This window comes from Heptranchias perlo, unplaced genomic scaffold (genome assembly GCF_035084215.1).
Source record: "Heptranchias perlo isolate sHepPer1 unplaced genomic scaffold, sHepPer1.hap1 HAP1_SCAFFOLD_53, whole genome shotgun sequence".
Lineage (NCBI taxonomy): Eukaryota > Metazoa > Chordata > Chondrichthyes > Hexanchiformes > Hexanchidae > Heptranchias > Heptranchias perlo.
Genome location: NW_027139548.1, coordinates 2,011,238 through 2,034,608, shown reverse-complemented (window position 1 = coordinate 2,034,608; position 23,371 = coordinate 2,011,238). Strand labels below are relative to the sequence as shown.

Genomic DNA, 23,371 nt, shown 5'->3' with positions numbered 1-23,371 from the left:
ATGGGGAGATATCGGCCCCAGGCAGAAGGCAGGGCTTTAACAGCGAATCGATAAGTATTTCTGATGAAGCAATGTGCTGAATAATAATGGGGGTATCTGTCACACATAAACAAAAATAAATAACAGATGAGCTGTCGTTTGCTCAAAGAGGATCATTGTAATCAATATGACCATGACAGCGAATGCATAATTAATTCGAACTGGAGCATAGTGAGAAATAGGACTGTAATAATGGCTGCATCAATCGTTCAAACTGAGACATTGCCATGAATAGGACTGTAATATGGGGCTGCGTGGATGTAGCTTTGCCTGTGTGTTGAAGCAGCTGTGGAGGTGAATCACTTGTTGCAGTGAAAGTCTGCACTATAGAGATTAATTAATTGAAAAATCACAGACTTTTACTGCCCAGAAGGAAGACATTCGGCCCATCGTACCTCTGAAGGACATTTCCCCATTATTGGAAACAGTTTCTCTCTACCCGCCCTATCCATTCCCTTTAACCTTTCGAACACCTCGATTTGATCTCCCCTCAAACTTCTATACTGAAGGGAATAAAAGCCAAATTATGCAACCGACCGCCTGAACAATTTCCAACCTAAGTCCAAAGGATGCCTCCAATTCCATGCACTCTAATTTTTGCCAATTAATTTTGTTCGGAACCTTATCAAATGTTTTCTGCATCTCCACATTCACAACTTCAATGGATATCATTTTGTCTATCTTATAAGTGAGCTCCTCAAACAATTCAATTATATTAGTCCGACCTGGGTTACCTTTAAAAAAGTCATGCTGGTTCTCTCTGTTCAGTTCATATCTGCTCAAGTGCTCCGTTTTTAGTTTCCCTCATCTCATTGGTATTTTGTCCTCTTCCTCTACTGCGAAAATTGATGCAATGTGTTCGTTGAATAAATCCGCTATTGCCTTGTAAGCTTTTACCGAATCACGTGTGTCTGCTTTTAATGGACCCACCTCTTTTTCAGCTACTTTCTTGCTCCTAATAATTTTTTACGACCAGCCGTTAGATTACTTGCATGTTAGATTACTTTCGTATTTCCTTTCTGCGGCTCTTAATATTTTCTTTGTGCCCCTTGGTTTTTTTCTATATTTTTCCCAGTCCCCTAAATTACCGCTTTTTGACATTTGTGTAAATTACTTCCCTTAGCGTTATATTGAGTCTTACCTCACGTGTTGACTATGGTTGCTTGACAGTACACTTGGAATTTTTGCTCTCCAGGGACATGTTTTTGTTATGATCAGCTATGTCCTGGCCACAATATTATGGACGGACTGAATCCAACAAATTACCGCCCCACCAGTCACCTCACAAAGTGATTAGCAAAGTGATGGATGGACTCATCAATAGCGCCATCAAGCAACATTCACTCAGCAATAACTTCCTCACCCACACTCAGTTCGGGTGGTGTTTCAATCCTCGTCCGACTTTACACAATTACAAGAGTTAAATGCCAAAGTGATAGCGGTTACCCCTCTAGGCAAAACGTAGGCATTTGCCTCGGTTTGGTACCAAGTCGCCCTCGCATCCTGAGGTCACTGCGGGTCAAAGGGTAAACCTCCCGGAGCTGGAAACGTTGGATTTCGGTGATGATGACGGGCTCTGCATTATGTTGAAAAGTCTCGACCTCTAGCTTTTTGTTCACAACCGTGTCACAAACAAGAATTACATTTGAATACGATGTACAACAGTAGAATTTTAGCGTTTGAGTTTGCATTTGGAAGTTTTATTCTGTGAAATGGCGCTGCTTCCAGGAAGTTATTTTGTTTAAAAAGCAATCCTTTCTTACCTGATCCAACTTGGACACAACAACTTTTCAATAACATCGAATTACTGCACAAATAAACGGCGATGCGTCCATTCCGGTAAAATAAAAGATAATAATAGAGCTTTCTATATTCCAGGTCCTTACCTTGTGCTGTGGATCTTGATACCAGTTCAAGTTCCAGGGTAAGTTAGTGTTGTGAATTGTGCACATCAATGAACTCACCTTGGGTAAACATCATTTACTCATCACAGGCATAAACACGATTGATGTGAATAATCCCTCACTGCCCTGTTCTCCAGAGCAGACCTCGATCTGAATCACACACAGTCGCATTTAATCCGAATTGTTCTGATGAATTATTGATCTTTTAACAAAGGTCATTAATTCGCTGTGTGGTAACAGTCATTACATTTCCCCCAGCTCTTCCATCTCTGGTTCAGAAGACCACGGAGAGAACCTGCGTTCTGTTGACGATATCAGTTCCGTGTACTCATTTTGATTTTATTGATCACCATAATATTTTTTTATTATCGGAACGTAAAAGATAGCAAGGGGCATAGATAGCTGTATGTTTATTTGGATCAAAAAGCAAAGGGAAGGGCACAGTGAAATTCCACTGATTGCTGTGAGTTTATTGGGACCAAACAGCAGCGGGAAGGAAACAGTGAACTCTCACAGATTGATGAGAGTTTCTTTGCATCAAACAGCAAAGGGAAGGACACAGTGAACGCTCATAGATTGTTGTGAGTTTATTGGGATCAAACAGCAGAAGGAAGGACACAGTGAACTCTCATAGATTGCTGTGAGTTTATTGGGATCAAAGAGCAGACGGAAGGACACAGTGAACTCACTGAGTTGAAATTTTAAATGTTTGGAATTATCTTCCCTTTCGAACATTGGCTGTTTGTTTATCCCGATTCTAACTCCGTATAAATTAACTGCATTCTGATCCCGGCTCTAATAACCTCAGTATCAGGCCTTTTGTTACGCCAATCTATTCCTTATTGCCCTGAATTTATACAATTGCAACAGAGGAATGATTGTAATATCCGTCAGACAGTCTCCAGTTAATGAGTCACAGTTTCGGCCTTTTGGTCAGAATGTTCACACAAATTGGTATCTGGCTCCAGGATTCACTTCCAGGAAATGAAACAACAAATGTTTGTGGCAAACAAGTGGTATTTCTGCTTCATTGGCCTTTTTGAATTCAAGTTGTTGTCCTGTAAACTCACCTTTTCATTTAATCTTTAGATTCTAGTAGTTGTCCTGTAAATTCATCTTTTCAATTAATCTTTAAATTCTATCTGTTGTCCTGTAAATTCACCTTTTCATTTAATCTTTAGATTCTAACTGTTGTCCTGCAAATTCAGCTTTTCATTTAAACTTTAGATTCAAGTTCTACTGCAAATTAACCTTTTAATCCAAACGTTAAATTCTGGTTGTTGTGCTGTGAATTCACCTTTTCATTTAATCTTTCAATTCTAGTCCTTGTCCTGTAAATTCACTTGTTCAATTAATCCTTAAATTCTTGATGTTGTCCTGTAAATATACCTTTTCACTGGATCTTTCAATTCTGAATGTTCTCCTGTATATTCAACTTTTCATTCAATCTTTAAATTCTAGTTGTTGGCCTGTCATTCAACTTTTCGTTTACTTTTTAAACTCTAGATGTTGTCCTGTAAATTCTCCTTTTCATTTAATCATTAATCTTTAGATGTTGTCCTGTAAATTCACCTTTTGATTAAATCATTAATCTTTAGATGTTGTCCTGTAAATTCACCTTTTGATTTAATCATTAATTTTTAGATGTTGTCCTGTAAATTCACCTTTTGATTTAATCATTAATCTTTAGATGTTGTCCTGTAAATTCATCTTTTCATTTAATCATTAATCTTCAGATGTTGTCCTGTAAATTCACCTTTTCATTTAATCTTTAAATTCCAGTTGTTGTCCTGTAAATTCTCCTTTTCATTTAATCTTTAAATTCTAGTTGTTGTCCTGTAAATTCACCTTTTTGCCTGGCCAGTTTTAACATCATCTGTTTGATCTCCAGCAGAAATAATCATGAATCGCTGATAGAATGTGAAATGCAGAGAATGAAAGCCGAATGAACAGGGGTCAGGTTTAGGGTTCGGGTAATATTTCCAGCATTTTGAAACTGGTAAAGAAGCTTTGTTTGGGCCAGTGTGGTTCTTTTGACTCATCCCTGACTCCCTTAAGCAGCTGCTGTTCAATGAATGATTATGCAGCTGAGTGATATTTATATTCTTAGGCGGTAGACTTTAGCTGCCTGGCGTTTAATGATGCTTTAATGTGTAAATTGAGTGGCAGTTTAATCATACAATCATAGAAAGAGACTGCAGAGAAGGAAGCCATTCTGCCCATCGCGTCTGTGCCGGCCGCAAAAGAGTGATCCAGCTTCATCCCACTCTCCAGCACTTGCTCTGTCCCCCTGTCGGTTCCGGCACGTCAAGTGCACATCCAAGGACTTTTTTAATGAGTTGAGAGTTTCTGCCTCTCCCATCCTTTCAGGCAGTGAGTTCCAGACTCCCACCACGCTCTGAGTGAAAAGATTCTCCTCAACTCCCGTCAAATCCTTCTACCATTTATTTTAAATCTTTGCCCACTGGTCACTGACCCGTCTACTATGGGAAAAAGGTCCTTCCGATCCACTCTATCCAGACCCATCATTATTTTATATCCCTCAAATAAATCTCCCATTAGCCTCATTTGTTCCAAATAAAACAACCCAGCCTATCCAATCTTTTCCCATAGCTAAAATTCTCCAGCCCTGGCAACATCCTCGTCAATCTCCTCTGTACCCTCTCTATTGCAAACACATATTTCCTGTATTGTGGTGACCAGAACTGTACGCAGGACTCATTTGCCTAAGCATTATTTAATACAGTTCTAGCGTAACCTCCCTCATCTTATATTCTACGCCTCGTCTAATAAAGGAAAGTTTCCCCTATGCCTTTTAAATCACTTTATCGACGTATCCTGCTACCTTCAGGGATCTGTGGACATGCACTCTAAGCTCCCTTTGCACCTCTATACCTCATCAGTATCCCTCCATTTATTGTGTACTCCCTTGCCTTGTTTACCCTCCCCAATTACATTCCCTCACACTGCTCTGGGTGAATTCCATTTGCCGCTTTTCTGCCCACCTGACCAGTCCATTGATATCTTCCTGCAGTCTACAGCTTCCCTCTTCACTATCACCCACACGGCCATTTTTTGAAGCTAAAGAATCACAGCGACCCTGAATTGCTGTGATAGGGAATTACATTCCGTTAACTTCACGCTCACAGCTTACAGTCCCCTCTCTTTATCCTTACAGCTGCCCTGTCAACACACGTCACGTCACAAAATTGCCTCATCTCCAACGCCACTTCTCAGGCCATTCCATCATAAACATACGACACTCCAACCGTCAACAACCTGCAACGAGCCTCTTCCAACCTCAATCTGTCCCTTCTCCTCAATCTGATCCCTACTCCTCAATCGAGCCCCTTCTCCCCAATCTGACACCTTCACCTCAATCTGACACATTCTCCCCAATCTGACACCTTCTCCCCACTCTGATCACTTCTCAGGAATCTGATCTATTTTCCTCAAGCTGACCCGTTCTTCCCAATCTGTCCCCTTCTCCTCAATCTGATACCTTCACCTAAATCAGACCGCTTCTCCACAATCTGACCCCTTCTCCGCAATCTGATCTCGTTTCTTCAATCTGTCCAATCCTTCACAATCTGCCCCCTTCTCCTCAATCTGATCCCTTCCCCTCAATCTGACACCTTCTCCTCAATCTGGCCCCTTCTCCTCTATCTGAACCCTTCTCCTCTATCTGCCCACTTCTCCCCAATCTGCCCACTTCTCCCCAATCTGAACTCTTCTCCTCAATCTGGCACCTTCTCCTCTATCTGACGCCTTCTCCCCAATCTGACCACTTCTCCGCAATCTGATCTCTTTTCCTCAATCTGACCCGTTCTTCCCAATCTGTCCCCGTCTCCTCAATCTGATCCCTTCACCTCAATCTGACCACTTCTCCTCAATCTGGCACCTTCTCCTCTATCTGATCCCTTCTCCCCAATCTGACCACTTCTCCGCAGTCTGATCTCTTTTCCTCAATCTGACCCGTTCTTCACAATCTGTCACCTTAGAGTCATAGAGTCATAGAGTTATACAGCACGGATAGAGGCCCTTCGGCCCATCGTGTCCGCGCCGGCCATCAGCCCTGTCTACTCTAATCCCATATTCCAGCATTTATAGAGTCATCGAGCCTTCTTCTCTATCTGACCCCTTATCCACAATCTGATCTCTACCTGACCCAGATCAGGTTGCTCCGCACTTCTCTTATTGTTTCTGGCTGAGAGCCATTTGCCTCTTCAGGCTGGCGGTAGGTAGGAGTGGGGCGTGTTGTCAGGTTTAGCAAGCTGGCGAGGTTACTCGCTTTCTTCCATCTTTGAACATCCAAGGCGGCGTTTCTGAGGTCCAGACCTGACCAATACTGGGGAAGTTGCAGGGCATATAAAAGAGTAGCCAGAGTGTCTATTCACACCATCGTTTCAGCCAATGAGTTGGAGGCATGCGGGATTTCCGGCAGGACTCACGGCAAAGTGTGTATTTTACAGCAAACAATATCTATTTACTGAGCAAACAAAGCCTGTTTAAATAGTGCACGACAGCAAACAGTCTACAGAGTCTATTTTAAAAGAATCACTACAAACTTTAGCAAACAGAACTCATGACCGAAAGTAGAATCTCCCGATAAAAGCAACGTCATTTCTCCATCAAATTAGCAGCGAGTGGAGTTTAGTTACATAATACAAATGGATTATTTCTCCATCAAAATGCATTGAGTGGGTAATAGTTACAAATTAGTGGCCGTAAATAGAAGATGGTCACAAATAAATGCAATAAAATAATCAGGAGAAACTACTTCACCCAGAGAGTGGTGAGAATGTGGAATTCGCCAGCATATGGGATGGTTGGGGCGATTATCAGAGATGCATTCAAGAGGAAGCTGTGTAAAAACACGAGGGAGAAAGGAAGAGAACGATATGCCGATAGAGTTTGATGAAGAGCGGTGGGAGAAGGCTGGTGTGGAGCATGAACACCAACACAGACCTGTTAGACCGAATGGCCGGTTGCTGTGCTGTATATTCTATGTTAAAATAAACTGGAACAGGTGCTGATGGAGTTTTTTTCCGGATTTGCATCTGTTAGTCATGTATTAAGATTTCAATTCTGTGCTTCCAGCCACAGTAATGGGACAAGAATCGCAGACACCTCAAGAAGGGCAGAGAATGTGTGTGCTCCAATTCCCGCAATGAATGGAAAGCAGGATCAGATTGGTAACGGCAATAAGGGCACTGATCATATTCATCATCAGATACCCCGCCAACTTCGAAAGAACAAGCAATAGTTTATTGAGATGTCCGTAATTGGTGATACCAGGAACCATGGAGCAGTTAGCTTAACATCGGTGGTGGGAAAGATAACAGGATTTTTACTCAAGGATGAAAGAGAAAAACATCCAGAAACCGAAAATAAAAATAACGAGTAGTCAGCACGGATTTCAAAAGGGGCGGTCACGATAGAACAACGGTGTTAAATTATTTGAAAAATTAACAGAAATAATAGGGAAGGCTATAACATTGGACTTAATACACTTGGATTTTCAAAAGGTCTTCGATAAGATACCATATCTCTCGCGATTTTCATTTCCACTTGGCAAAACGCAATGCTCCACACGAGCCTCCTTCCACCTGACTTCATCTCACTCTATCAGCAAATCCTTCTGTTCCATTTCCCCTCATTTGTTTATCCAGCTTCCTCTTCGTGACATCTATTCTAATCGCTTCAACTACTTCTTGTCACTGCGAGTTCCACATTCTCACCACTCTCTGGGGAAAGTGGTTTCTCCTGAATTCCTTATTTTATTTATTGTTGAGCATCTGATATTTATGGCCCCTAGTTTTGGACTGCCCCACAAGTTGGGAACGTTTTCCCTCCATCTAACCTATCAATCCCTTTCATTATCTTAAAGACCTCTATCAGTTGACCTCTCAGCCTTCTCTTCTCGAGCGAAAAGAGCCCCGGCCCGCTCAGCATCTCATAATAATTGCATCCTCTCAGTTCTGGTATCATCCATCTGAATCTTATCAGCACCTTATTCAATGCCTCGATAACTATTTTATAGGGTAGATACCAGAACCGTATGGAATATTCCAAATGTAGTCTAAACAAGGTTCTGCACAAGTTGAACATAACCTCTCTGCTTTTAAATTCTATCCCGCAAGAAATGAGCCCCAGTGCTTGGTCTGCCTTTTTTATGGCCTTGTTATCTTGTGTCGCTAGTTTTGGTGATTTATATATCGGTACCCCGAGATCCCTTTGCTTCTCCAACCCATTTAGAATCTAATTAATTAAGCAATATGCGACCTCCTTATTCTTCCTGCCAAAATGCACCACCTCACATGGAGTCAGCATCAGAGAGTTGGCAACTTGAACGCCGCCGTTGTCCACCAACAGGAAATCGGCATGAGCGCAAATTTCAGTTGTCGGTAATGTTAGAGTAAGGGAACGACCAGTAAAGATAGAGTCGGGTCACGAACAATAATATTGGAATAAGGTCACCATCAGTAATGTTGGAGTAAGATCACCATCAATAATGTTAGAGCAGGGTGACCACCAGAAATGTTAATGTTGGGTAACCATTGGTAATGTTAGAGATGGGTCACCACCAGTAATGTTAGGTTCAGTTCACCATCGGCGGTAGTGCTCAAGAATTGTGCTCCAGAACTAGCCGCGCCTCTCGCCAAACTGTTCCAGTACAGCTTCAGCACTGGCATCTACCCGAAAATGCGGACAATAGCCCAGGTATGTACTGTCCACAAAAAGCAGGACAAATCCAATGCGCCCAATTACTTCCTCATCAGTCCTCTCTCAATCAACGGGAAAGTAATGGAAGGTGTCGTCGACAGTGCTATCAATGGGCACTTCCTCACCAATAACCTGCTCACCGATGCTCAGTTTGGGTTCCACCAGGATCACTCGGCTTCAGACCTCATTACAGCCTTGGTCCAAACATGGACAAAAGAGCTGAATTTCCGAGGTTAGGTGAGAGTGACTGCCCTTGACATCAAGGCAGCATTTGACCGAATGTGACCTCAAAGAGCCCTAGTAAAATTGAAGTCAAAAGGAATCAGGGGATAACTCTCCAATGGCCGGAGTTGCACTGAGCATAAAGGAAGGCGGTAGTGGTTGTTGGAGGCCAATCATCTCAGCCCCGGGACATTGCTGCAGGTGTTCCTCAGGGCAGTGTACTAGGCGCAACCATCTTCAGCTGCTTCAGCAATTACATTCCCTCCATCATGAGGTCAGAAATGGGTATGTTCGCTGATGATTGCACGGTGTTCAGTTCCATTCGCAACCCCTCAGATAATGACCCGTCCGTGCAGGCATGCAACAAGACATAGACAACATCTAGGCTTGGGCTGATAAGTGGCAAGTAATATTCGCGCCATACAAGTGCTAGACAAATGACCTTATCCAACAAGAGAGAGTCTAACCATCTCCCCTTGACATTGAACGGCATTACCATCGCCGAATCCCCCATCATCGACATCCTGGTGTCAACATTGAACAGAAAATTAACTGGACCAGCAATATAAACACATTCAGGACAAGAGCAGGTCAGACGCTGGGTGTTCTTTGGCGAGTGACTCACCTCCTAATCCCCCAAATCATTTCCACCATCTACAAGGTACAAGTCAGAAGTGTGATTGAATACTCTCCACTTGCCTGGATGGGCGCAGCTCCAACAACACTCAAGAAGCTCGACACCATCCAGCCCGCTTGATTGGCACCCCATCCACCACCCTATACATTCACTCCCTTCACCACCGGCGCACTGTGGCTGCAGTGTGTACCATCCACAGGATGCACTGCAGCAACTCATCAAGGATACTTCGACAGCCCCTCACTAGCCCACGACCTCGACCACCTAGAAGGACAAAACTACCTGCACGTTCCCCTCCAAGTCACACACCAACACGACTTGGAAATATAACGCCGTTCCTTCATCGTCGCTGGGTCAAAATCCTTGAACTCCTTTCCAAACAGCACTGTGGGTGAACCTTCACCACACCGACTGCAGTGCTTCAAAAAGGTGGCTCACCACGACCTTATCAACGGGAGTCAGGGATGGGCAAAAAAATCTGACCTTGCCAGCGACGCCCACATCTAATAAACGAATAAAAAAATATATATTAGAATATGGTCACCACCAATAATGTTAGAGTTGGGTAACCACCAGTAATTTTAGAGTAGGATCACCACCAGTAATGTTAGAGTAGGATCACCACCAGTAATGTTAGAGTAGAGTCACCACGAATAATGATGGAGCAGATTCACCATAAGTAATGTTAGAGTAGAATCACCACCAGTAATTTTAGAGTAGGATCACCACCAGTAATGTTAGAGTAGAGTCACCACGAATAATGATGGAGCAGATTCACCATAAGTAATGTTAGAGTCGAATCACCACCAGTAATGTTAGAGTCGAGTCCCCATCAATAATGTGATCGAAGATTGACCACCATTAATGTTTGATTTGGGTCACCACCAGTAATGTCAGAGTAGGATCACCGTCAGTAATGTTAGATTAGATTCACCATTGGTAATGTTAGAGTAGTGTCACAACTAGTAATGTTACGGTTGGGTCACCACAATAATGTTAGAATAGGATCACCATCATTAATATTAGAGTAGAATCAACACAAGTAATGTTGGATAGGTTCATCAGCAGTAATGGTACAGAAGGGTCACCACCAGTAATGTTGGAGTAGAATCACCACAAATAAAGTAAGTTGTTGACCCTCCTCTAATATTACTTATGGTGACTGTACTCTAACATTTCTCGTGGTGACTCTACTCTAAGATTACTGGCAGTGGTCCCACTCTCACATTAATGGTGGTGACCCAACGGTACCATGACTGGTTGTAACCCGACTCTAACATTACTCATGTTGACTGCACTCCAACATTACTGGTGGTGACTCGACTGGAACATTACTGGCGGTGATCTTACTCTATTAGAGAAGGGTCAACACGGGTAATGTTCGGGTAGTGTCGCCACCAGTAATGTTAGAGTAGAGTCACCACAAGTAGTATGAGAGGAGGGTCAACAACATTAATGTGAGAGAAGGGTCATCACTGGTGATATTAGAGTAGAGTCACCACCAGTAATGTTATAGTCGAATCAACACCAGTAATGTTAGTGTAGAGTCACCACCAGTAATGTTAGAGTAGAGTCACCGTCAGTAATGTTAGAGTAGAGTCACCGTCAGTAATGTTAGAGTAGAGTCACCACCAGTATTGTCCGAGAAGGATCACCACAAATAATGTTGGAGTAGTGTCAACACCAGTAATGTTAGAGTAGAGTCACCACAAGTATTATTAGAGAAGGGTCACCACCATTACTGGTAGATTAGAGTTACCACAGTAATGTTAGAGTAGGGTTACCACCAGTAATCTAAGAGTAGAGACACCATCAGTAATGTTACAGTAGGGTCACCAGCAGTAATGTTGGAGTAGGGTCACCATAATTAATATTAGAGTAGAATCAACACAAGTAATGTTGGATAGGATCATCAGCAGTAATGGTAGAGAAGGGTCACCACCAGTAATGTTGGAGTAGAATCACCACAAATAAAGTAAGTGTAGAATCACCATCAATAATGTTAGTGTTGATCTACAACCAGAACTGTTCGAGGAGGGTCACCACCAGTAATGTTACAGTTGCGACGCCAACAGTAATGTTAGACTAAAATCACCATCTGCGATCTGAGAGTCGGGTCACCACCAGTAATGCTGGAGCAGGGTCACCAACAGAAAAGTTAGAGTAGTGTCGCCATCAGTAATGTTAGAGTAGGGTCACCATCAGTAATGTCAGAGTATGGTCAACACCAGTAATGTTAGAGTAGGATCACCACCAATGATGTTAGAGTCGGTTGACTACGAGTGATGTTTGAGTAGAATCACCACCATTAAAGTTAGAGTGGAGTCACCAGCAGTAATGTCAGAGAAGGGTCACCGGCAGTAATGTTAGAGCAGGGTCACCACCTGGAATGATAGAGTGGGGTCACCACCAGTAATGAGAGAGCAGAATCACAACCAGAAACATTTGGTAGATTCACCACCAGTATTGTTACAGTAGTGTCACCACCATTAATGTTAGAGTGGAGTCATCACCAGTAATGTTAGAGTATGGTCTCCAACAGTAATGTTCGAGAAGGGTTATTATCAGTAATGTTAGAGTAGGATCATCCATCACTGATGTTAGAGATGCGTCACCACCAGTAATGTTAAAATAGAGTCACCACCAGTAATGTGAGAGTAAGATCACCATCAGTAATGTTAGATTAGGGTCACCTTCAGTAATGTTAGAATAGAGTCACCATCAGTAATGTTAGAGTAGAGTCACCACAAATAATATGAGATGAGGATCAAGAACATTAATGTTAGAGAAGGTTCACCACCTGTAATGTTAGAGCAGAGTCATCACAAGTCGTATTAGAGGAGGGTCACCAACATTAATGTCAGAGGAGGGTCAACACCAGTGATGTTAGAGTAGAATCACCACCAGTAATGATAGAGGAGACTCACCACCAGTATTGTTAGAGCAGGGTCACCGCTTGTAATGTTAGAGAAGTTTTACGATCAGTAATGTTAGAGTTGGGTCACCAACAGTAATGTTGGAGTAGAGTAACCATCAGTAACGTTAGATTAGTGTCACCACCAGTAATGTTTGAGTAGGATCACCATCAGCAATGTTAGATTAGGGTCACCATCAGTAATGTTAGATTAGGGTCACCATCAGTAATGTTAGAATATGGTCACCATCATTAATGTTAGAGTAGAATCACCACCAGTAATATTAGAGCGGGGTCACCAGAAGTAACGTCAGAAGAGGGTCAACATCATGAATGTTAGAGCAGGGTCACCACAAGTAAGGTTGGAGTAGGGTCACCACAAGTAAGGTTGGAGTCGGGTCACCACCAGTAATGTTAGAGATGGGTCAACACCAATAATATTAAAGTGGGGTCACCACCAGTAATGTTAGAATAGGTTCACCATCATTAATGTTAGAGTCGGGTCACCACCAGTAATGTTAGAGTAGCATCACCATCATTAATGATAGATTCGTGTCACCATCAGTAATGATAGAGTAGAGTCACCACCAGCAATGTAAGAGTAAAATCATCACCAGTAATGTTAGAGTCGATTCAAAACCAGCAATGTAAGAGTAAAATCACCACCAGGAATGTTAGACTAAAATCACTACCACACATTTTTCATAACTGTCACCGTCAGTAATGTTGGACTGGGTCACCACCAGTAATATCAGAGTAGATTCTCCACCATTCATGTTCGTGTTGGGTCACCACCAGTCACGTTAGAATCGTGTCATCACCAGTAGTGTTGGAGACGAATCATCACCGGTCACCATCACATTACAAAACAATTTTAATTTTATTATAGAAGAGGGAAGTTTTTCGCCGAATTATTATAAGGACCCACAGGGATCTCAGAACGAGCACATTCCCATTGGGGTTTCATTCACTTCATTAATTTTTTGGAGGGAAATTCAAGGATGGAAGTACATTATTTCCCGATTGGCACTCCCGGGTGCGCTTAAAAATAAGATCTCCCCTTATTTGTTAAGTGACTGTAACTAACGTCAAGTTTATGTAACCCGTTTTTTCTCACCGGGGCACTGATTGATCTATAAAGGGGGAGCAGTGATGGATCTCGGATATTCGTCAGTCTGAACTAAAAAGCTGGACGGAATTCACCTGCTCTTCCAAAAATGGGACGGGCAGCAATTCTCCTGATAAAAGATATTTACTACCCTATTCTGGCATTCGTTGGTGTTCCGGGTAAGACATTGTATCCTAATGTTTAATAGCTGTTGACGATGTGACCGCTTTGCTGCCTGTTTGATCATGTTACAGATTCCCGATAATAACCTCATTGTAAAATCACAGAGTCGATAGGAAAAAGTGATAAATATCAGTTCATAGCCAACGAGTCCGGGCTGCAGGCAAGACGCTATTCTGGTCGATAAATCGGAGACAATGGGTGCTCGTATTTTCTCGCTTGACTGCAGGAGGGCGGGTTACGCCCTTCTATTGCACAGTAGGCAGCTCACGAAAGATTGTGTTGCCTGACTGCATTGCACCGATTGAATTGCTAACAGGCACGATGGTCCGAATGGCCTTCTTATAAGCTGTATCCGTATGTGGCTCTGTGATTCTATGATCACTCTGCTTAATATGGGTAATTACTTGGATTAAGACATTTCCCTCTAACAGGTGACTTTGAAAGATAATGTGTGTAGCATTTGTTCAAACCACAGCTAACGCGGTCCAGCGAATTGCATCTTGCTGCAAAGAACCTTTGCGGGTTTCTCCAGTTGCCACTCTGCTATCCTGCAGGGCCGTCTGGGATATTCCGGGGTTGATTTTGGATTTTACCATCTGAGGTTAATCATCGCCTTGGCGGAATGCGTGGGCAAATCAGTAGCACCAATTCAGGGGATAACTGATAAATTTGAGTGGGTGGAATCCGTGGTGAAACCTTCATGGCGGTTTGAGCTCAGCGCTCAACGCTGCACCGAAATATATATCTGGATGGATAACAGAGAATCTGGTTACTTATTGACTTGCAAAAATCAACAAGGTCACTCGCTTCCCTCCCCCAATCCTCATTCTCCAGGTGCTCCCCGTTTCCAGGCAGTCCTTGGAAATCTCGGACCAGCTATTTTTCTCCCTTTAATTTTTCTGCGTAATGTATTCCTTCTTTTTAACATTCTCGCTAATGCTCTCCCTTAAAAAGGAGCCCGTGTACATCACCGTAAGGAGCATCACTGCTGAACATTTCAAATATATACAGTGAGATTCCACCTGAGTGTCCCCAGTAACTTTCCTCTTCTCCCTCTTTCTTACAGCAAATGTAGTGACAATTGTGATTCTCTCCAGAGGAAATTGCGGCCTTTCCAAATGTGTCTCTGTCTACATGGTGGCCATGGCAACAGCAGATCTACTGGTCATCATCTTCAATGTAATCGTCAATCAGATATTCTATTATCACTTTCCATATTCTTTCCTGTCCTACACTATGGTTTGTAAGTTCATTCTGTACAATAATTGTGCCGTAGTTGATATGTCGGTATGGTTTACAGTTTCGTTTTCATTTGACCGATTTGTGTCGATTTGCTTTCAAGAGTTTAAAAGGAAGTATTGGACCAAGAGAACGGCAATCGTGGTTACAGTAACAATCACTGTCCTGGCTTATTTAAAGGGCATTCCTATGTTGTTTTCATATGGACCTGAACGAATAATTAACAATGTGCAGTGGGGATGCTGGCCAAAGATGGAAGTTTTTACATTACCTGCATGGGAAGCATACAGCTGGATTCAGACTCTGTCAGCCCTATTGATTCCCTTTGCTTTCATAGCACTGTTTAATTCTTTGACCGTAAGAAGAATTTTAGTGGCCAATAGAGTCCGCAGAGAACTCCGCGGTCACAGCACTAACAATCAGAGTGACCCAGAGGTGGAGAACCGAAGGAGATCCATCATTTTGCTCTCCACCATATCGGGCAGTTTTATACTGTTGTGGATAACAGCTGCCGTGAGTTTTTCTGTCACCAGGCTTTCGAGCACCGTTTATTTCCAAGGTGATTATTCAAACCCTGGATATATCGCCACTGAAAGCGGATATCTGCTCGAGTTTTTGAGTTGCTGCACAAATACGTGTATTTATGCAGTTACCCAGAGGAATTTCAGAGAAGAACTGAAAACTCTACTGAAATCTCCCTGGTCACTGATTCGCAGATTGGTTAAAAATTAGATAAAATTAAATCAAACCAAAGATTCTTCTCATAACTAAATCGAAATTTCAAATCATTCTCTGTATTAGAAAGTCCTTCTTTCTGTTAATCTGAAAAATGGGAGATGTTGGGCAATGATCTGAAATAAAATTAAATTATGGAAAATAAAACCTGTTGAAGGTAACTGCAGTATTACTTCTGGGGTTCACCGGGGCAACAGGAGCATCAGCAGGGATCCTGTTGCGGAATTGGAGCAGGTTCCTGAAAGTTCATTAACAATTTGCTGCGAGAGTGAAGGAATGCTCATTCTCAGCTCCTGTCTGTTACCATGACGTTTAACTTCCTGATGGAAGCGCACGAGAAGAAAGAGCCATTATTGCAATTGAGTGTGAAAGGGGAACATTCGTGTCAAGCAGCGGGCACGGAGTGAGCAATTTGAGAGTTTGGTAATTATGGAAGTTCGGTGCGGTGTGGGAAAGAGATGCTGCTTTGCCTTTTTCTCCTGACTTTTTTTCCGCAGAGCGGCGGCGGAACTGAGCAGCAGCAGCATACCGAGATTGGGGATAAAAGCAGCCGCAGACCGAGGCCCGAGAGCGGGGATAAAAGCAGCAGCAGACCGAGTTCCGAGAGCGGATCGAAAAGCAGCAGCATACCGAGGCCCGAGAGCGGGAATAAAAGCAGCAACAGACCGAGGCACGAGAGCGGGGATAAAAGCAGCAGCAGACCGAGGCCCGAGAGCGGGGATAAAAGCAGCATCAGACCGAGGCCCGAGAGCGGGGACAAAAGCAGCAGACCGAGGCCCGAGAGCGGGGATAAAAGCAGCAGCAGACCGAGGCCCGAGAGCGGGGAGAAAAGCAGCAGCAGACCGAGGCCCGAGAGCGGGGATAAAAGCAGCAGCAGACCGAGACCCGAGAGCGGGGATAAAAGCAGCAACAGACCGAGGCACGAGAGCGGGGATAAAAGCAGCAGCAGACCGAGGCCCGAGAGCGGGGATAAAAGCAGCATCAGACCGAGGCCCGAGAGCGGGGACAAAAGCAGCAGACCGAGGCCCGAGAGCGGGGATAAAAGCAGCAGCAGACCGAGGCCCGAGAGCGGGGAGAAAAGCAGCAGCAGACCGAGGCCCGAGAGCGGGGATAAAAGCAGCAGCAGACCGAGACCCGAGAGCGGGGATAAAAGCAGCAGCAGACCGAGGCCCGAGAGCGGGGATAAAAGCAGCAGCAGACCGAGGCCCGAGAGCGGGGATAAAAGCAGCAGCAGACCGAGGCCCGAGAGCGGGGATAAAAGCAGCAGCAGACCGAGGCCCGAGAGTGGGGAGAAAAGCAGCAGACCTGCAACAAGAGAAAACTGCAATGTGACGTCACTGGTGAGGCAGGTAATTGATTGGCAGCGACTGTGGGCTAAGTTTTAAGTTAACAAATAGCAGAGAACTAAATTTTGAAAACTCAACTTAATTTAATTGGTCTGATCAATTAAAATAGGTAAATAATTTGATTAACACTAACTTAATTAATTATATAAGTAAAACAATGGGAGAACAGGAGTGTGTTGCTGCAGCAATATGTGGGAGCTTGTGGACATTTTTGTCCAGGGCGACTGCATCTGCGGTAAGTGTCTGTGGCTCAAGGAACTTCGGCTGCGAGTTGAGGCGCTGGAGTCCGAGCAGTGGACATTGCGAGATATCAAGGAGGGAGGAAGCTACCCGGACCTTTCCCTCCAGGAGGCAGCCACACCACTTCGATTAAATACTTTAGAATTGACACGTGGTCAGGGACAGGAGGGTGTGACTGCGAGTGAGGCAGGTCCGGGGATCCAGGAGGTAGTATAGCAGGAGCGTCAGTCCCTGCGCTTGACCAATAGATTTGAGGTTCTTGGAACTCTTGTGGACAAGTGAGGAGACTGTGGGGAGGATAAACGAACTGACAATGGTACCGTGGTACGGAAAGCCGTTCAAGTGGGGGGAGTAAAAAGGAAGGTGGTTGTAGTAGGCGACATTATAGTTAGGGGGACGGACACTGTTCTCAGCAGCCAGGAGCTTGAGTCCCGAAACCTGTGTTACCGACCCGGTGCCAGGGTTAAGGACATCTCCTCCGGGCTGGAGAAAAATTGAAGTGGGAGGGGGAGGATCCAGTTGTCGTGGTCAACGGAGGTATCAACGACATAGGTAGGACGAAGAAAAAGGTCCTGCTCAGAGAGTTTGAGCAGCTCGGGACTAAATTAAAAAGCAGAACCAAAAAGATAATAATCTCTGGACTAGTACCTGAGCGACGAGCAAATTGGTATCGGTTCAATCGGATCAGGGAGATGAATGTGTGTCTCAAATATTGATGTGGGAGAAAGGTGTTTCGATTCGAGGGGGACTGGCACCAGTACTGGGGAAAGAGTGAGCTGTTCTGTTGGGACAGATGACACCTGAACCATGTTGGGGCCAGAGTTCTAGCGAATCGAATAACGAGGGAGGCAGATAGTGCTTTAAACTAAATAAGTGGGGAAGGTTCCCGCTGCAGAGAAATCAAGAATGCTAAATAGAAAAGACAAGGATGCAGTGCAGGAAAGTGATAGGAGTAAGGATAACCAAATTGTGTCAGGAAAGTACAGATCACACAAACACATACCTGTTATTTATATGGACTTCCAGAAGGCATTTGATAAGGTCCCGCGTAAGAGACTGTGAGCTAAGATAGACGCCCATGGAATCGATGGAAAAGTACGGACTTCGTTAGGAAGTTGGCTGACCGAAAGGCAACAGAGTAGGGGTAATGGGTAGGTACTCACATTGGCATGATGTGACCAGTGGAGTCCCGCAGGGATCTGTCTTGGGGCCTCAATTATTCACAAAATTTATTAAGGACTCGATGAAGACATAGAATGTCGCATATCTAAGTTTGCCGATGACACAAAGATTGGTGGTATTGTATGCTGTTTAGATGAAAACATAAAATTACAAAGGGATATTGATAGATTAGGTGAGTGGGCAAAACTGTGGCAAATGGAATTCAATGTAGACAAATGTGAGGTCATCCACTTTGGATCAAAAAAGGTTAGAACAGGGTACTTTCTAAATGGTAAAAAGTTAAAAACAGTGCATGTCCAAAGGGACCGAGGGTTTCAGGTACAGAGATCATTGAAGTGCGATGAACACGTGCAGAAAATTATCAATAAGGCGAATGGAATGCTGGCCTTTATATCGAGAGGACTAGAGTACAAAGAGGCAGAAGTTATGCTGCAGCTATCCAAAACCCTGGTTCGACTGCACCTGGAGTACTGTGAGCAGTTCTGGGCACCGCACCTCCGGAAGGACATATTGTCCTTGGAGGGAGTGCAGCGTAGGTTTACTGGAATGATACCCGGACTTCAAGGGTTAGGTTAAAGGGAGAGATGACACAAATTGGGGTTGTATTCTCTGGAGTTTCGAAGGAAGAGGGTTGATCAAATCGACGTTTACAAGACATTAAGGGGAACGGATAGGGTGGATAGAGAGAAGCTATGTCCGCTGGTTGGGGATTCTAGGAGTAGGGGGCACAGTCTAAAAATTAGAGCCAGATCTTTCAGGAGAGAGATTAGAAAACATTTCTGCACACAAAGGGTGGTAGAAGGGGGGAACTCTCTTCCGCAAATGGCAAGTGATATTAGCTCAATTGCTGAATTTAAATCTGAGATAGATAGTATTTTAGCAATCAAAGGTATTAAGGGATATTTGCTAAAGGCGGGTATATGGAGTTAGATCGCAGATCAGCCATGATCTTTTCAAATGGTGGAGCAGGCACGAAGGGCTGAATGGCCTGCTGCTGTTCCTATGTTCCTATGTTCCTAAGATTGCACTGACAAATAGGGTCTGGGTAAGATTGGAGGGTGGCAAATGTAACCCCACTATTGAAAAGGGAGGGAGAGAGAAAACAGGGAACGACAGAAAGTTCAGTCCAACATCAGTCGGAGGGAAAATGCTGAAGTCTATTATAAAGGATATGATAACAGGACACTTAGAAAATATCAACGGGATTAGACAAAGTCAACGTGCATTTATGAAAGGGAAATCGTGTTTGCAAACCTACTGGAGTTTTTTGAGGTTGTAACTTGTAGAATAGATAAGGAAGAACCAGTGGGTGTGGTTTATTTGGATTTCCAGAATGCCTTTGATAAATTCCCACATAAGAGGTTCGTGTGCAAAATTGAAGCATATGGGATTGGTGGTAATGTCCTGCATGGATTGAAAATTGGTTAACAGACAGAAAACAGAGAGTTGGAATAAATGGGTATTTTCGGTGTGGCAGGCATTGACTAGTGGGGTACCACAGCAATCAGTGCTGGGCCCCAGCTGTTCACAATATATATCAATAATTTGGATGAGGGAACCAAATGTATTATTTCTAAGTTTGCTGACGACAAAAAACTAAGTGGGATCGTGAATTGTGAGAAGGATGCAAAGATGCTTCAAGGCGATTTAGACAAGTTCAGTGAGTGGACAAATACACGGCAGATGCATTATAATGTGGATAAATGTGAAGTTATCCACTACGGACGGAAAAACAAAAAGGGAGAGCATTATTTAAATGATGATAGATGGGGAATGTTGATTTATAAAGGGGCTTAGCTATCCTTGTACACCAGTTACTGAAAGCAAACATGCAGGTGTAGCAAGCAGTTCGGAAGGCAAATGTTATGTTGGCCTTGGTTGCAAGAGGGTTTGAGTACAGGAGCAAGGATGTCTTACTGCAGTTGCACAGGGCCTTGTTGAGACCGCACCTGGTGTATTGTGTGAAGTTTTCGTCTCCTTACCGAGGAAAGGATATACTTGCCATTGAGGGAGTGCAGCGAAGGTTCACCCGACTGATTCTTGGGATGGCAGGAATGTCGTATGAGGAAAGATTGGGTCGATTCGGCCTGTATTCACTCGAGTTTAGAAGAATGAGAGGGGATCTCATTGAAACATATTAAATTCTGATAGGTCTAGACCGACTTGATTCAGAGAGGATGTTTCCCCTGGCTGGGGGTGGGGTCCAGAACCATGGATCACAGTCTCAAGATACGGGTTAACTCATTTAGGAATGAGATGAGGAGAAATGTCTTCACTCACAGGGCGATGAACCTGTGGAATTATCTACCATAGAAGGCTGTGGAGGCCAAGTCACTGAATATATTTAAGATGGAGCTAGATATTTTTCTAGACACAAAAGGCATCAAGGGGTATGGGGAGAGAGCTGAAGTATGGCATTGAGATTGAGAGTCACCCATGATCATATTGAATGGTGGAGCAGGCTCGAAGGGCCGAATGGGCCGAATGGCCTGCTCCTGTTCCAATTTTCTATGTTTCTATGTTTCTCATTCAAGAGGAGAGATGAAAGCAGGTGGCAAGTGAGTCCGTTTATTGCCTTGAAGTGGGTGCACCCGGTGTGAGAACATTAAGTTGGACAGAAAGCTAGTAACAGACACGCTGATGTGGAAGGGGAGACAGAGTTTAGGAAGAGACGTCAGAGCTCCAGAGTTCCCAGCGAGCGATTGCGGACCAGCTACACCAGAGTATGAGCTGGACGATATGGTTTTACAATAAGGAGAAGGGGTTAGGCTGTCGGAAGAGAAAGATCTCATTTGACACTTCATGTGAATCAAATATTGTGGGAACCGGAAGGGATAGAGCTGTTGAGAAATGCTGACAGTCTCATTCCCATCAAGGCAGTGATCAGAGAATCAAAGAACCTTACAGCACAGAAGGAGGCCGTTCGGCCCGGCGTGCCTGTGCTGGCTCTAGGAAGAGATGTCCAATTCAATCCCACGCCCCAGCTTTTTCGCATAACGCTGCAAATTAGTCCTCTTCAATGCATGTCCAATTCCCTCTTGAAAGTTCCTGTAGAATCTGTTTCCACCACTCTTTCAGGGAGTGTGTTCCAGATCTCAACAACCCTCCGTCTGATAAAATGTCCACTCACTTACGCTCTGGTTCTGTGGCCAATTATTTTAAATCTATGACCTTTGTTTACCGACCCACTTGTCAGAGGAAAGTTTCTCCCCATTTGCTCTACCAAAACCCCTCATTATTTTGAATACGTCCACGAGGGGTCCTTGGATTCTCAGGTTTATAAAAATCTGTTGTTTTATCTGCTGAGCTATTCGGGCTCTTACGTTGGCTGTGCACACAGCGACCTTCACTGGCTGACATGCAAGGTTACATGCCCCGCCCGCCATATTTAGCATTTCCGACTGCAGTGATCCCGCCTGGACAGCGCATTTCTCTCGCATACCCAGACTGACTGCCTCTCACAGGGTTCACTTCACAAATAATCACCCTCCCACCAATTACAAGCTCTTTAACAGTAGCGTTAGATGTGACAAGTGATGATCCCCATTGATCTGTACTGGAGCCTTATCTTTTCACTGTAACAATTAATAATTTGGATGAAGCAATAGAGAGTTGTATGTCCCAGTTTCAAGGTGACACACATTTAGGAAGGAGAGTAAGTCGTGCAAATAGGAGCAGAAAGTTACAAGGGGACGTAAGCAGATTAAGTGAATGGGCAAAACTATTACAAATGGAGTGAATTGCGGGCAGTGTGAAGCCATCCACTTTGGAACCAAGAAAGGTAAATCGGCGTATGTTCTAAATGTTGTAAAAGTGGGAGCATTGGAACAGGAGGAGGCCTTCCTGCCAGACGAGCCTGCTCTACCATTCAATTAGATCATTGGCTGACCTGTACCTCACATCCATCTACGAGCTTTAAGTAACCCTTAATATAATTACCGAACAAAAATCTATCAATTGCAGTTTTAAAAATTTTCAATTGACCCCGAACCGGAACAGCTTTTTAGGGGACAGAGTTCCAGATTTCCGCTATCCATTATGTGCAGAAGTGCTTCCTGACATCACCCCTGAACAGTCTAGCTTAAATGCAAGGTTATGCCCCCTTGTTCTGGACTATCGAATCAGAGGAAAGAGGTTTTTTTGTCCCTATCAAATGATGTAATCATCTTAAACACCTCAAACAATCTGTCCTTAATCTTCTATTCCCGGGTAAATACAAGCCTAGTCTATGCAACATATCCTCATAATTTAACCCTGGTATCATTCTGATGAATCTGTTCTGCACCTCCTCCAAGGCCAATATATCATTTGTGAGGTGCGGAGAACAGAACTGAAAATAGTACTACAGATACGAGAAGCTAAGAAATGTGAGCGAGCAAAGAGATTCATTGGTACCAATCTCATGAGCACTGCATGACATGGGTTGTACTAATGGATTTCACAGTATCCTAACAGCATAACTTTCTTGCTTTCGTACTCTATGCTTCTATTTATAAAGCCAAGGATCCCATATCCTTTTTAACATCCTTCTCAACTTGCTCTGCAACCTTCAAAAATGTGCTTTTGTTTACCCAGAGGTCTCCCTGCTCATGGACCCCCTTTAAATTTGCACCATTTAATTGATATTGACTCTCCTCATTCTTCCTACCATAGAATCATAGAATCATAGAAGTTACAACATGGAAACAGGCCCTTCGGCCCAACATGTCCATGTCGCCCAGTTTATACCACGAAGCTAGTCCCAATTGCCTGCACTTGGCCCATATCCCTCGATACCCATCTTACCCATGTAACTGTCCAAATGCTTTTTAAAAGACAAAATTGTACCCGCCTCTACTACTGCCTCTGGCAGCTCGTTCCAGACACACACCACCCTTTGAGTGAAAAAAATTGCCC

General features: G+C 43.8%; 2 protein-coding genes across 2 annotated transcripts in view; both read left to right on the top strand.

Annotated features, from left to right (window-relative positions):
- Nucleotides 1-14,867: 14,867 nt before the first annotated feature.
- On the top strand, nucleotides 14,868-15,704 carry LOC137315013 (probable G-protein coupled receptor 139). Its single transcript, XM_067979970.1, has one exon. The coding sequence runs from the start codon at nucleotides 14,868-14,870 to the stop codon at nucleotides 15,702-15,704; it is 837 nt and encodes a 278-aa protein (XP_067836071.1).
- Nucleotides 15,705-16,032: 328 nt separating this feature from the next.
- The window catches only part of LOC137315002 (serine-rich 25 kDa antigen protein-like), a 36,308-nt gene continuing 28,969 nt past the window's right edge, over nucleotides 16,033-23,371 (top strand). Inside the window, exon 1 of the mRNA XM_067979959.1 lies at nucleotides 16,033-17,056. Coding sequence (XP_067836060.1) covers nucleotides 16,166-17,056 — 891 coding nt within the window. The 5' untranslated portion in view covers nucleotides 16,033-16,165. The remainder of the gene's footprint in view (nucleotides 17,057-23,371) is intronic.

Excerpts from the sequence above, each read along its gene's own strand:
- LOC137315013 (XM_067979970.1), top strand. The coding sequence starts at position 14,868 with ATGGTGGCCATGGCAACAGCAGATCTACTGGTCATCATCTTCAATGTA.